General features: G+C 51.7%; 1 protein-coding gene across 35 annotated transcripts in view; it reads left to right on the forward strand.

The window, feature by feature from the left end:
• LOC120813528 (pleckstrin homology-like domain family B member 1) overlaps nucleotides 1–10,322 on the forward strand; it is a 44,277-nt gene that overhangs the window by 30,993 nt on the left and 2,962 nt on the right. For 8 of the 35 annotated variants that reach the window (XM_040169425.2, XM_078106406.1, XM_040169511.2 and 5 more), the window contains 17 exons: nucleotides 365–640; nucleotides 1,060–1,188; nucleotides 1,435–1,572; nucleotides 2,487–2,615; nucleotides 3,219–3,374; nucleotides 4,726–4,836; nucleotides 4,917–5,006; nucleotides 5,350–5,511; nucleotides 5,841–5,981; nucleotides 6,920–7,036; nucleotides 7,125–7,227; nucleotides 7,314–7,635; nucleotides 8,314–8,404; nucleotides 8,598–8,744; nucleotides 8,845–9,064; nucleotides 10,062–10,147; nucleotides 10,260–10,289. In XM_040169425.2, coding sequence (XP_040025359.2) covers nucleotides 365–640; nucleotides 1,060–1,188; nucleotides 1,435–1,572; nucleotides 2,487–2,615; nucleotides 3,219–3,374; nucleotides 4,726–4,836; nucleotides 4,917–5,006; nucleotides 5,350–5,511; nucleotides 5,841–5,981; nucleotides 6,920–7,036; nucleotides 7,125–7,227; nucleotides 7,314–7,635; nucleotides 8,314–8,404; nucleotides 8,598–8,744; nucleotides 8,845–9,064; nucleotides 10,062–10,147; nucleotides 10,260–10,289 — 2,448 coding nt within the window. The remainder of the gene's footprint in view (nucleotides 1–364; nucleotides 641–1,059; nucleotides 1,189–1,434; nucleotides 1,573–2,486; nucleotides 2,616–3,218; nucleotides 3,375–4,725; nucleotides 4,837–4,916; nucleotides 5,007–5,349; nucleotides 5,512–5,840; nucleotides 5,982–6,919; nucleotides 7,037–7,124; nucleotides 7,228–7,313; nucleotides 7,636–8,313; nucleotides 8,405–8,597; nucleotides 8,745–8,844; nucleotides 9,065–10,061; nucleotides 10,148–10,259; nucleotides 10,290–10,322) is intronic. The other 27 variants (XM_078106358.1, XM_040169480.2, XM_078106462.1 and 24 more) reach the window with 19 other exon arrangements.

Consider the following 10,322-nt stretch of genomic DNA (forward strand, 5'->3'; position numbering starts at 1 on the left):
TTATTTATTTGTCTGAAGCTAAACGCTGCTCGTAATCAACATTACGGCAGCACAAACCTAAAAACACATATTGGTACCGGTTCCTATACGACCGAAACGCAACTCAGATTTCGGTGCCTGAGTGAATTTAGTGAATTATGGTCCATTTATAGTCAAACAGACCATAAAGTGGCGGATGCCTTAGGGGCGGGGCTACACGCTGATTGACAGGTCTCTAGTCCTTATACGGTCACTTCCTGTTCGTTAGTTGAAAAGAAACAAGACCGCTACAGAAAAATGCCAAACTTGAGTCTTCATAACGTCCGCAAAACCGGAGAGAGTTTGATTGATTGATCAATAACCCAGAGACGCCGTGCGTCCTCAGGAGAGACAGCGTTTGGAGACGATCCTCCACTTGTGTGCCGAGTACAACAAGGGAGAGACCTCCTGCGACCCTCTGCCCTCCGGTAGCACCGGTTTCCCCGGCGGGCCGTCCAACGACAACGCCATTGGAGGCCCCGCCTCCTCCGCGGCGGGGGGGCTGCACCTCCTGCAGAGGCAGCGGGAGAGCGACGAGGAGAACCTGAAGGAGGAGTGCAGCAGTACGGAGAGCACCCATCAGGAGGTGAGGACGTCGGCGCTGCACGGCAAAGACGGACAGGTCAGAGGCCCCCGCTCGCCGGCTCTAAGCAGCATGTGCTTCTGCTGAGTCTGCGCTTCGTACCGGGGCCTTCAGGGACCGTTGGTTAATGCAGCTTTAAAACGCTCTGTGCACCACAGACTGCACCACGCAATGCATCATGGGATAAGTGCTCTGCTCAGTGGTTTTCTGCTTTTTGCGCTTTCATTTCCCCCCTCCTCCTCCACCCTCGCCTCCTTATCAACTACCTTCTCACCTCCTGCCTCACGTCCTCCTTACCTCTTACTTCCCTCCCACCTCCACCTCCTCTCTCCTCACCTCCTTCCTTCTCACCTTCTCACCCCCTGTCTCCTCACCCCCTGCCTCCTCTCTCCTCACCTCCTTCCTTCTCACCTTCTCACCCCCTGTCTCCTCACCCCCTGCCTCCTCTCTCCCTGCAGCACGAGGACTCCTCCGGTCTGGAGCTGAGCTACCTGGAGGAGGAGCGCGTTCGGGTCCTCGCTCGGATCGACGAACTCAAGAGCCGACTGACGGAGCTGGAGCAGCAACTCCAGGAGGCCAAGCAAGAGGTGGAGAAGGGAGAGCGGCCATGTTGCTTCACCCACATTTAGACGTTTCCACAGCAGCAGTACAGGCTGAAAGCTACGGGGGGGGTTGTGGGGGGGGGGTCACTACCTTGTGTTCTGAGCGAGATTGTTCATGTCTACGCTAACAACGCTAACAAAGACGAATCCTGACCTCATCGACGCTGGAGAGAACACGATTTGGATCAGAACTGTTTCCTCGCCTCACTGTCCCGCCCCCTGCTCCCCCAGGCGGAGATGGAGCGTGCCTTGCTCCAGGGCGAGAGGCAGGCGGAGCTCGACCAGATCGAGGCCGAAACCGACATCATCACCCAGCTGCAGCGCAAGCTGGACGAGCTGGAGAGCGCCATCCAGAGGGAGAAGGAGAAGGTAGGGGGGGTGTTACCACAAGTCATTCATGATCACAATATGGTCACAGGTTGAATCCTCGTAGTGGAACCGGGTTCCTTTGTTGCCCGTGTTGCTCTTTAGTGGTCTACTCTCATCCGGTTCCTCCTCAGCTGGACTTCACTAACCAACCAACAGCCTCTAACTCCTAACTAACCCTCTGTAGTCGTTAGTCACGACATCACATTTCTGTTGTGCGATTATTGCACCAACATTTATTGCGATATGCGATATTATTGCAATTTTCAGAGCATTTTATGCCACTGATAACATGACAATATAATAGCATAGTAATAAAAGTACGTTTTATTTGTGAGAATATTTAGACATTATAAAAAATATATCCTATTATTAAAAAATGTAGCTTCGTTAGCTTCGTTGTGTTCACTGCTTCTCGTCACCTGACTGTGTCGCTCTGTGTGCGCTGCCTAAGCCCCGCCCCCCTTTCCACAGGGAAAAGGGACAGAGGATCTACTTAAATGTTGGTGACGTTCATTTATATGTAAATCGCAGCACCAAAAATGATCGTGTAAGTGTGCGAAGTGTCATTTAATCGCATATTGCGACGGCCCTACTTGTAGTCTTTGGTTTCATAGTCTGTGGTCGTAGTCTCTGGCTCTGTAGACTGTTCAGCAGTCACAGTTTAATTTAGTTAAGTATTTAATTACAAAGAAATGAAAACATGAATTCATTATTAAAATAATGATTTATTATGATATATTTATTTATATAAGCTTTGTGATATGTATTGTCACTCATGACGGAGTTATTGGAGGGAACCGTAACCAGGAGCAGCTTCCTCCTCCTCCCTCATCCACTAACACCTCACGGCTCTGTTTGCACGGCGTGGATTTTCAGACGTGTGTGTGTGTGTGTGTGTGTGTGTGTGTTTCTAGGAGAGGGCTAATGTTGAGGCCGAGCGTCGGGCCCTACGGGGCCTCCAGGAGGTCTACGCTGAGTTGGAGAACCAGCTGCATAACTGTCCTGAGTCCCTGCGGGAACAGTTGCAGGAGCAGCTCAAAAGGGTACGGACCCCCGTCTGCTGGAGCCCCGACCATCGCCATCGTACCAATGACCTCTCGCTCCAAGCTGCAGGGGCAGGAACCATGTTTAGTGTCCAGCAACTATTTGGAATCTTTTAATTTATAAATGTAGAGAAAAGAGCCGAATACACAGCTAGCATGAGAGCTAGCGTTAGCTAGCATGAGAGCTACGGTTAGCTAGCTGAGACGGCTCGATATTTCTACTTTGGGCATTTTTAGACTTTGTACAAGTTCAATAATCTATGCAAATAGAACGATTTAACAGACTATTGATGCTGTCGCGCCGCTCTGCATGTCTCTTCCCCTCGTGTAACTGCTCACTAATCAACTAACGCAGCTCCATTCTCTCTGAATGAATGTTCGCTCGGGACCGTAGCGGTTTGTTTCCACGGTGCACTGTGTAATATTCATCTTCATCTTCTGGGGTCAGACCCTCAGGTCGGCTCTGCCTGCTCTCTCCTCCACGTACCAGTGTTTTCCCCCGTTTGTTCCACTTTGGATTTACTCCAACAAACGTCCTCTGGGTGTCTGTGATGTGATCGCTGATGATGATGATGATGATGATGATGATGTCGTCCCCATCAGGACGGAGACGCGTTGGAAACGGGAACCAAGAAGTTTGAGGACCTGGAGTTCCAGCAGCTGGAGAGAGAGAGCAGCCTGGAGGAGGAGAGAGAGACCATCAGCCAGCAGCTGCTGCAGGAGAGAGCCGAGTACCACGGCAGCGTGTCCCGCAGGAAGGTGAGGACGGCCCGGCTCGACCCCGAGGGTCAGAGACACGGAGGCGTCTCTGCGTCTGCACCGGGGGCACGAAAACCAACAGTTTTCTCCCCTGTGCTTGTTATATGGAGAAGAGGGGGATATTATGCATGTGTGTGTATATATATGTGTATGTGTGTGTGTGTGTGTGTGTGTATATATACATAATTTTTATATATATATATATATATATATATATATATATATATATATATATATATATATATATATAAAAACACTCGACTAGATCTCCACTCTCTGCTGTCCTGCTCCTAAATGGTGGAAGGAGGTCTGTGAAGACATCAGGACCACAGAGAGCCTTCACATCTTCAGACTAAAGACACACCTCTTCAGACTCTACCTCACTAACTATAACTATGAAAAAATAATCAGCAGCAATAAACAATATGAGCAAAAACAGTGAAAGGCAAACGGATAAAAGATCCCACACAGGCGACTTAACTCAGCCAAAGGTGAACACGTGGGTCTTAAGGCGAGTTTTAAAAGTAGAAAGGTCGCAGAACGCACAGGAAACAGCAAAGCGTTCCACAGTGTGGGAGCCGCTACTGCGAAGGTTCTGTCATGACCCGGCTCCGTCTGCTTTGGTTTTAAGGAACGTTCAGAAGCAGCTGGTCAGCTGACCTCAGGGAGGGTTGATTAATGAATGTTCTGGGACCGGTCCATGCAGAGACTTAAAAACACATGAAAGATTCTTAAAATCTATTGTGAACCCAACGGGACGCCGGTGGAGAGGAACGCACCGTGTTTCTTTGTCCCGTCAGGAGACGGGCCGCTGCATTCTGCACCAGCTGTAGACGGTTGAGTTCTGATCGGCCGATAGCGACATACAGGGAGTCCAAACGAGAAGATAAAAGCGTGCACGACTTTTTCAAGATCAGCCCTTTTTTTAGATCGGGTTTGACTTTGGCCAGAAGCCGAAGCTGGAAGAAGCGAGCCTTCACCACAGAGCTGACCTGCTGGTCCAACTTAAAGGTTTGTGGCCTGGGAGCCTGTGTAAGGTGCTAGTGGGCCAAGGGAGCCGGCGAGGACCTGGACCAAGTCTAGTGTTTTGTTTTCATTTAGTCTTAAATGAAATTGCACTTTCTCGTTTCTTGTTCTTCTGAGTTTGTGTCCTTATGGTTGAATCCACTTATTGAAAGTCGCTTTGGATAAAAGCTTCACAAATCATCTGGAGGGATTATCTTCTCACTACCTTCTTGTCCCCTGTCCGTAAGTCGTCCGCACAGCAGTGGGAACCTTTTTCTTCCCTCTCATGGCCCCTCTGGGCCTCCGGAGCACCGCTCTGCACTGACTGCTCTCCCTCCTCCTGCAGGAGAAGGTGTCGGCTCTGGAGAACCAGGCCGGCCAGCTGGGCCTGCAGGCCACCCAGGAGTACGAGCGGCTGGCCGGCGACCGCGGCCTCGCGCTGCAGATGCTGCACAAGGTGCACAACACAACTACAACACACGCGCTGAGTCACCGAGGCGCTTTGACCCACACTAACATCCAGTCTTCATGTTCCAGGAGAAGGAGCGGCTCTCGGCCCTGGAGAAGAGGTACCACGGCCTGACGGGGGGGAGGAGCTTCCCCAAGTCCTCCACTGCCATGAGAGAGGTGAGAGAACCTCCCCCCTCTAGTTCTAACCTCACTGATGTAAAGATCTCCCCTAGCTTCCTTTCCTAACCACTTCTCCTCGATCTCAGAGGAAAACACAAGGAACAAGGAAAGGTGTGAAGGAGGGTTCATGAGGAGACGCATTAAAGTCACGTTTGTTTGTTCGTTTACCGCTCCTTGCTTCCCATTGGCTGCCGCTCAGTAAGCAGGTTCCACCAAAACAGAAGCCCCGCCTCTCGTCCCGCCGTGTTAGCTGGCGAGCTACGTCACTTCCCGTCTGGCTTTATTCTCACTGCCTGTCTCTCTCCTTGCTGCCTGTCTGTCCCCCGTTGCCATGGCGAAGGAGTATGTGACAGTGGGAGAGTTGAGTCCGATGTACGGGATGCCGAAGGTGGAGTCGTCCCCAACGTCCCCGCTACGCCAGCCCCTGCAGTCCGGAGTGGGAGACCCTGTCTTCTCCCACCTCCCCTCCCCCCACGGCTCCTCCCTCTCTCTGTTGATGGAGGTGTGTGCTTCCTTGCTTCCTTCCTTCCTTCCTTCCTTCCTTCTGCGCCTCTTTCCTTTATGTCATAAATAATAGTATAAATATAGATTTGATGTGTATTTTATTCATTGTATATAAATATAATATTTATTATGATGATAATTAATATTTATTAATAAAAGGCTACAGATCTTCACCTGCGTCATACTAACTCATAACGTATGAAGCTGACTGCAGTTTTAGAGGAATTAGATCGATTAGCATTAAATAAAAAGCTTGGTTAGAACACACTAATGTCTCTGAATGCTTTCTAACTTCTGGTCTCTGTCCCCGTCTGCTGGTCTCTCCAGTACCCGTCTGAGGGCAGTAGGCCCGCCCTCCCCAAGCTAGACTTAGAGCAGTGGTACCAGGAGCTGATGTCCGGCTCCGGTCCGCTCGGACCCCCCTCCCTGCCGGCCACGGCGCTGTCGGGTCGCAGACCCGCGCTGCAGGTAGAGGGTCTACTTTCTGCTCTGTGTGTGTTAGAACTGGTCCTCAACCAGTCTCTGTGTAGTCCTGATCCTCTGTGTGAACCAGACCTAGTTTAGTCCTGAGCCCCGGTCGGGTTGACATCATGCAGGTTCACCAGAACGTCCTTCAGCTCAGACTCTAGCAGAGACCAGTGCTGGAGCCACTGGAGGGAAGGGGGTCCGGGAGAACCAGGACTCAGCCTCTAAACCCTGGTGATCGTCTGAAGAAGCCTCAGTGAGAAGAACTTCCCGAGGATGTTTAAGGGAGAAGCCTTTGATCTCTAAGTGTTCGCCGCCGGCTGCTTAAGAATTCCCTGACGTGTTTCTAGAAGGTTCTACGTAACCATTTTCCTCAGAACCCGTTTGTTTGAAGGGAAGTACGAGGCTGAACTATCATAAAAATATCTCCGTCATGTGGAATTATATTAAATCATCCTCGGTCCAGACGCTGGAGCACGAGGGGACCACTACTCCTCTCTGAGGGTATCCAAGGTATCCGTCCTCCATGAGCCCCTTTAGCATAGGAAACACTCCTTTCCTCTAGGAAAGGAAAGGAGATTACTCTGTCCCACAATTCCTTGCGGCTGGAACGTTTAAAGTGTCGCGGGAACAAAAGATGCGTTTCTCTTCTACAGGTTTAATGATTGTTCCTCCTCATGAACTCTCCTTCACTTCTGTCCTTGAGCCCGTGATGTCTTGCTCAGAGGTCGAGGAAGGACGCTGGGGGGGGGGGGAGACGAGAAACAAGCTGCATGCTGGGACTTTTAGTCGTCGTCGTTCGTTCGTTCGTCATCAAACTGACCAATCGCACGGAGGAAGAGACCGCTTGATTGACAAGTCAGACCCCCTGAATGCCAACACGCGACCTACGACCTACGAGTGCTTCATGGTGATGGCTTCACGCTCTTGCCCCCCCCCAGGTGTTCCGCTCCAAGCTGGACAGCGAGCCGTCCCCCCCCCTCCACGGGCCCCGGTCTGGCTCTGCGTCGCCTCTTCAGCACGGAGCAGCGACGCTGGGACGCACCTGCAGCCCAAAGGTACGGCGCCGCGTGCCCCCCCCCCCCCCCCCACTGTGGTCCATCCCTCACTGTGTGTTGTCGTTGATTTAACATCTGGACCCGGCAGAGCCCCCTGCTGGCGGCCAACAGCACCGGCAGTCTGCCCAGGAACCTGGCGGCCACCCTGCAGGACATCGAGGCCAAGAGACAGATCGCTCTGCAGCAGAAGGGTAAAAGAAACGGATCCACTTCAGACCCCCGGGGGCCGCTAGACCGTAGTGACTGCCACTGATCCCCCCCCCCCCGCCCCCCGCAGGGCACCAGGTGATCGAGGAGCAGCGGCGCCGTCTGGCCGAGCTCAAGCAGCGAGCGGCGGTGGAGGCCCAGTGTCAGTGGGAGGCGCTCCGAGGCTCCCAGTCCCAACTGGTGGCGTCGTCCACCTCGCCGCCCTCCTACTCCCCCGGCGCCGCCTACGGCTTCGGCCCCCCACCCCTGGTCCACCACTCCATCCTGCACCACCAGCCGCCGGCGGCTGGCGAGCAGCCGTACGACACGCTGAGCCTGGAGAGCTCGGACAGCATGGACACCAGCGTGTCCACGGGGAACAACTCGGCCTGCTCGCCCGACTACATGTCCAGGTACATGTCAATGTCCATGTCCATGTCCAGGTACATGTCAATGTCCATGTCCAGGTACATGTCAATGTCCAGGTACATGTCAATGTCCAGGTACGTGTCCAGGTACATGTCCAGGTACATGTACGTGTCCAGCTACATGTCAATGTCCAGCTACGTGTCCAGCTACATGTCAATGTCCAGCTACGTGTCCAGCTACATGTCAATGTCCAGCTACGTGTCCAGCTACATGTCAATGTCCAGCTACATGTCAATGTCCAGCTACGTGTCCAGGTACATGTCAATGTCCATGTCAATGTCCAGGTACATGTCAATGTCCAGCTACGTGTCCAGGTACATGTCAATGTCAATGTCCAGGTACATGTCAATGTCCAGCTACGTGTCCAGGTACATGTCAATGTCAATGTCCATGTCCAGGTACATGTCAATGTCCATGTCCAGGTACATGTCAATGTCCAGCTACATGACCAGGTACATGACCAGGTACATGTCCAGGTCCAGGTACATGTCCATGACCATGTCCAGATATGCAGATGAGGCATCATGTAATGGGGACATGACGATGAATTTAAGGGTAACTCTCCAAACAGACAAACAAAGAAGTGAGGTGTAGAAGGTGTGTCTCAGGATACCTGTGAGGTCACGACCTTGATGACGTCACCTTGTGTTGTTTGACTTCAGTGTTGGAGGAGCGGACGCCGTAAAGATCGAGGAGATGGAGAAGATGCTGCGGGAGGCGCAGATGGAGAAGGCCCGACTCATTGAATCACGGGTGAGACTCTTGAGAGGGATTTTTATTACTTGTGTCCTTGATTCCTCTGTCCTCGCTCCAGAAGGAGAGACTTGAGATTTAATGAGTGAGCAATGAAGTTATTGTGTCCTCTGATGGTCTCAGGACCAAAACGCCACTTTCCTAGTTAGGAATCCATAAAAACGTCTCTGATTGTGTACTCCTTCTCCTCCAGGAGCGAGAGACGGTGGCTCGCCGCCACATGCTGGAGGAGGAGCGCCGGAGGAGGGAGGACGCGGAGAAGAGGCTGCAGGAGGAGACCTTCCATCGTCAGCAGCTAGTGGATAAAGAGGTGAAGATGAGAGCCAAGAACTTCTCCCAGGTCAGTGATGGATACCAGTGAGGGGGGTCATATATATATATATATATATATATATATATTTGTATAGATGTGTATGTGAATATCCATCCCGACCCCCCAGGCCCGTCCCATGACGCGCTACCTGCCCATCAGGAAGGAGGAGTTCGACCTGCGCTCTCACGTGGAGTCGTCCGGTCACAGCGTGGAGACCTGCTACCACGTCCTCCTCAACGAGAAGGTGTGTCGGGGCTACCTGGTGAAGATGGGGGGCAAGATCAAGTCCTGGAAGAAGCGCTGGTTCGTGTTCGACCGCCTCAAGAGGACCTTCTCCTACTACGTCGGTGAGAAGATCAGTAATCAGTAATCGCCACGGTAACGTGTCGCTTCAGTGATGTCACGGCGCGTTTTCATCTTTCCAACTGTCCGTGAACGCATCAAACAAACCAGATCAAAGCTTGAAATTGTGACATTTTATGAAAAACAAATTCCCTATTTAAAAGCTCAGATTTAAGTTCGCTGACTCAAATGCTGTAAATATAGATTTATATATTTTGTCATGTGGATTTTGTTCCCACAGAGATTTGGGAATTTTTTTACAGCCCAAAAAAAAAAGAAGAAAAAAACCCTGTTTGAGTTCAGTGTTAAAGCGTCGAGTGGCAGGCGGAGCGCGACCTTGAGCCATTTGATCCGGAGGCTCGCAGCGACGCTTTGAAGTCCTCCTGGAGGTTCTGCTCAAAGCCGCTAAGAGAGGGGGGGAGGGGGGAGGAGGAGGAGGAGGAGGGGGGGGAGGAGGAGGAGGAGGAGGAGGGAGAGGAGGAGGAGGAGGAGGAGGAGGGGGAGGAGGGGGAGGAGGAGGAGGAGGAGGGGGAGGAGAGACGGAGAAAGAGGAGCATGATCTCTCTCTCTCTCTCGCTGCAAAACACTCGCCTGGTGACCTTGAGTGACGGGATGCTAAGCCTCCCTAATGCTAATTCATGCTAATGAGCAAACAGCGCTACGCTAACTGTTGTTTGGATGCTAAAGAGGTCGTTAGCGGATGATGGGAAAATAAAGTGTTGTTCTTAGAAAGAAAGACTTTGTAAACCTTCTACTCTTGTTGGGTGTGGGAGTGTTTGTGCCCGGGGGGAGAGAGAGAGAGAGGGGGAGGGAGGGAGGGAGAGATGATGAAACAAAGTGTAAGGATGTTCCATCGTGTCGTCAGACAGAAATCAGCGAGTCTGAAACAGTCAGAGTCCGTCAGTTTATTCATTTTTTATTTCTTGTTTTTTAAAGAAGCCCCTCGTTCGTCCTCAGATTGAAAGTTTGTGCTTCTCCTTTAACGCCGCGTTTCCTCCCCAGACAAACACGAGTCCAAGCTGAAGGGGGTGATCTACTTCCAGGCAATAGAGGAGGTCTACTACGACCACCTCCGCAGCGCCACCAAGGTACACGCCTCCGCTCTTCCTCCTCTTCTCGCTTTCTCCCTTTGGCTTCCTTTTTTTTGTTGCTTCTTTTCTCTTTAATTTCTCCGTTCTGTGCTCTTTGCTGCCGTCACAGAGGGGATTTTTCAACCTGAACGTGAGCAGTGTATGTATCACTGCATGGTGGAGGTTGAGTTGA

This window comes from Gasterosteus aculeatus, chromosome 1 (genome assembly GCF_964276395.1).
Source record: "Gasterosteus aculeatus chromosome 1, fGasAcu3.hap1.1, whole genome shotgun sequence".
NCBI lineage: Eukaryota > Metazoa > Chordata > Actinopteri > Perciformes > Gasterosteidae > Gasterosteus > Gasterosteus aculeatus.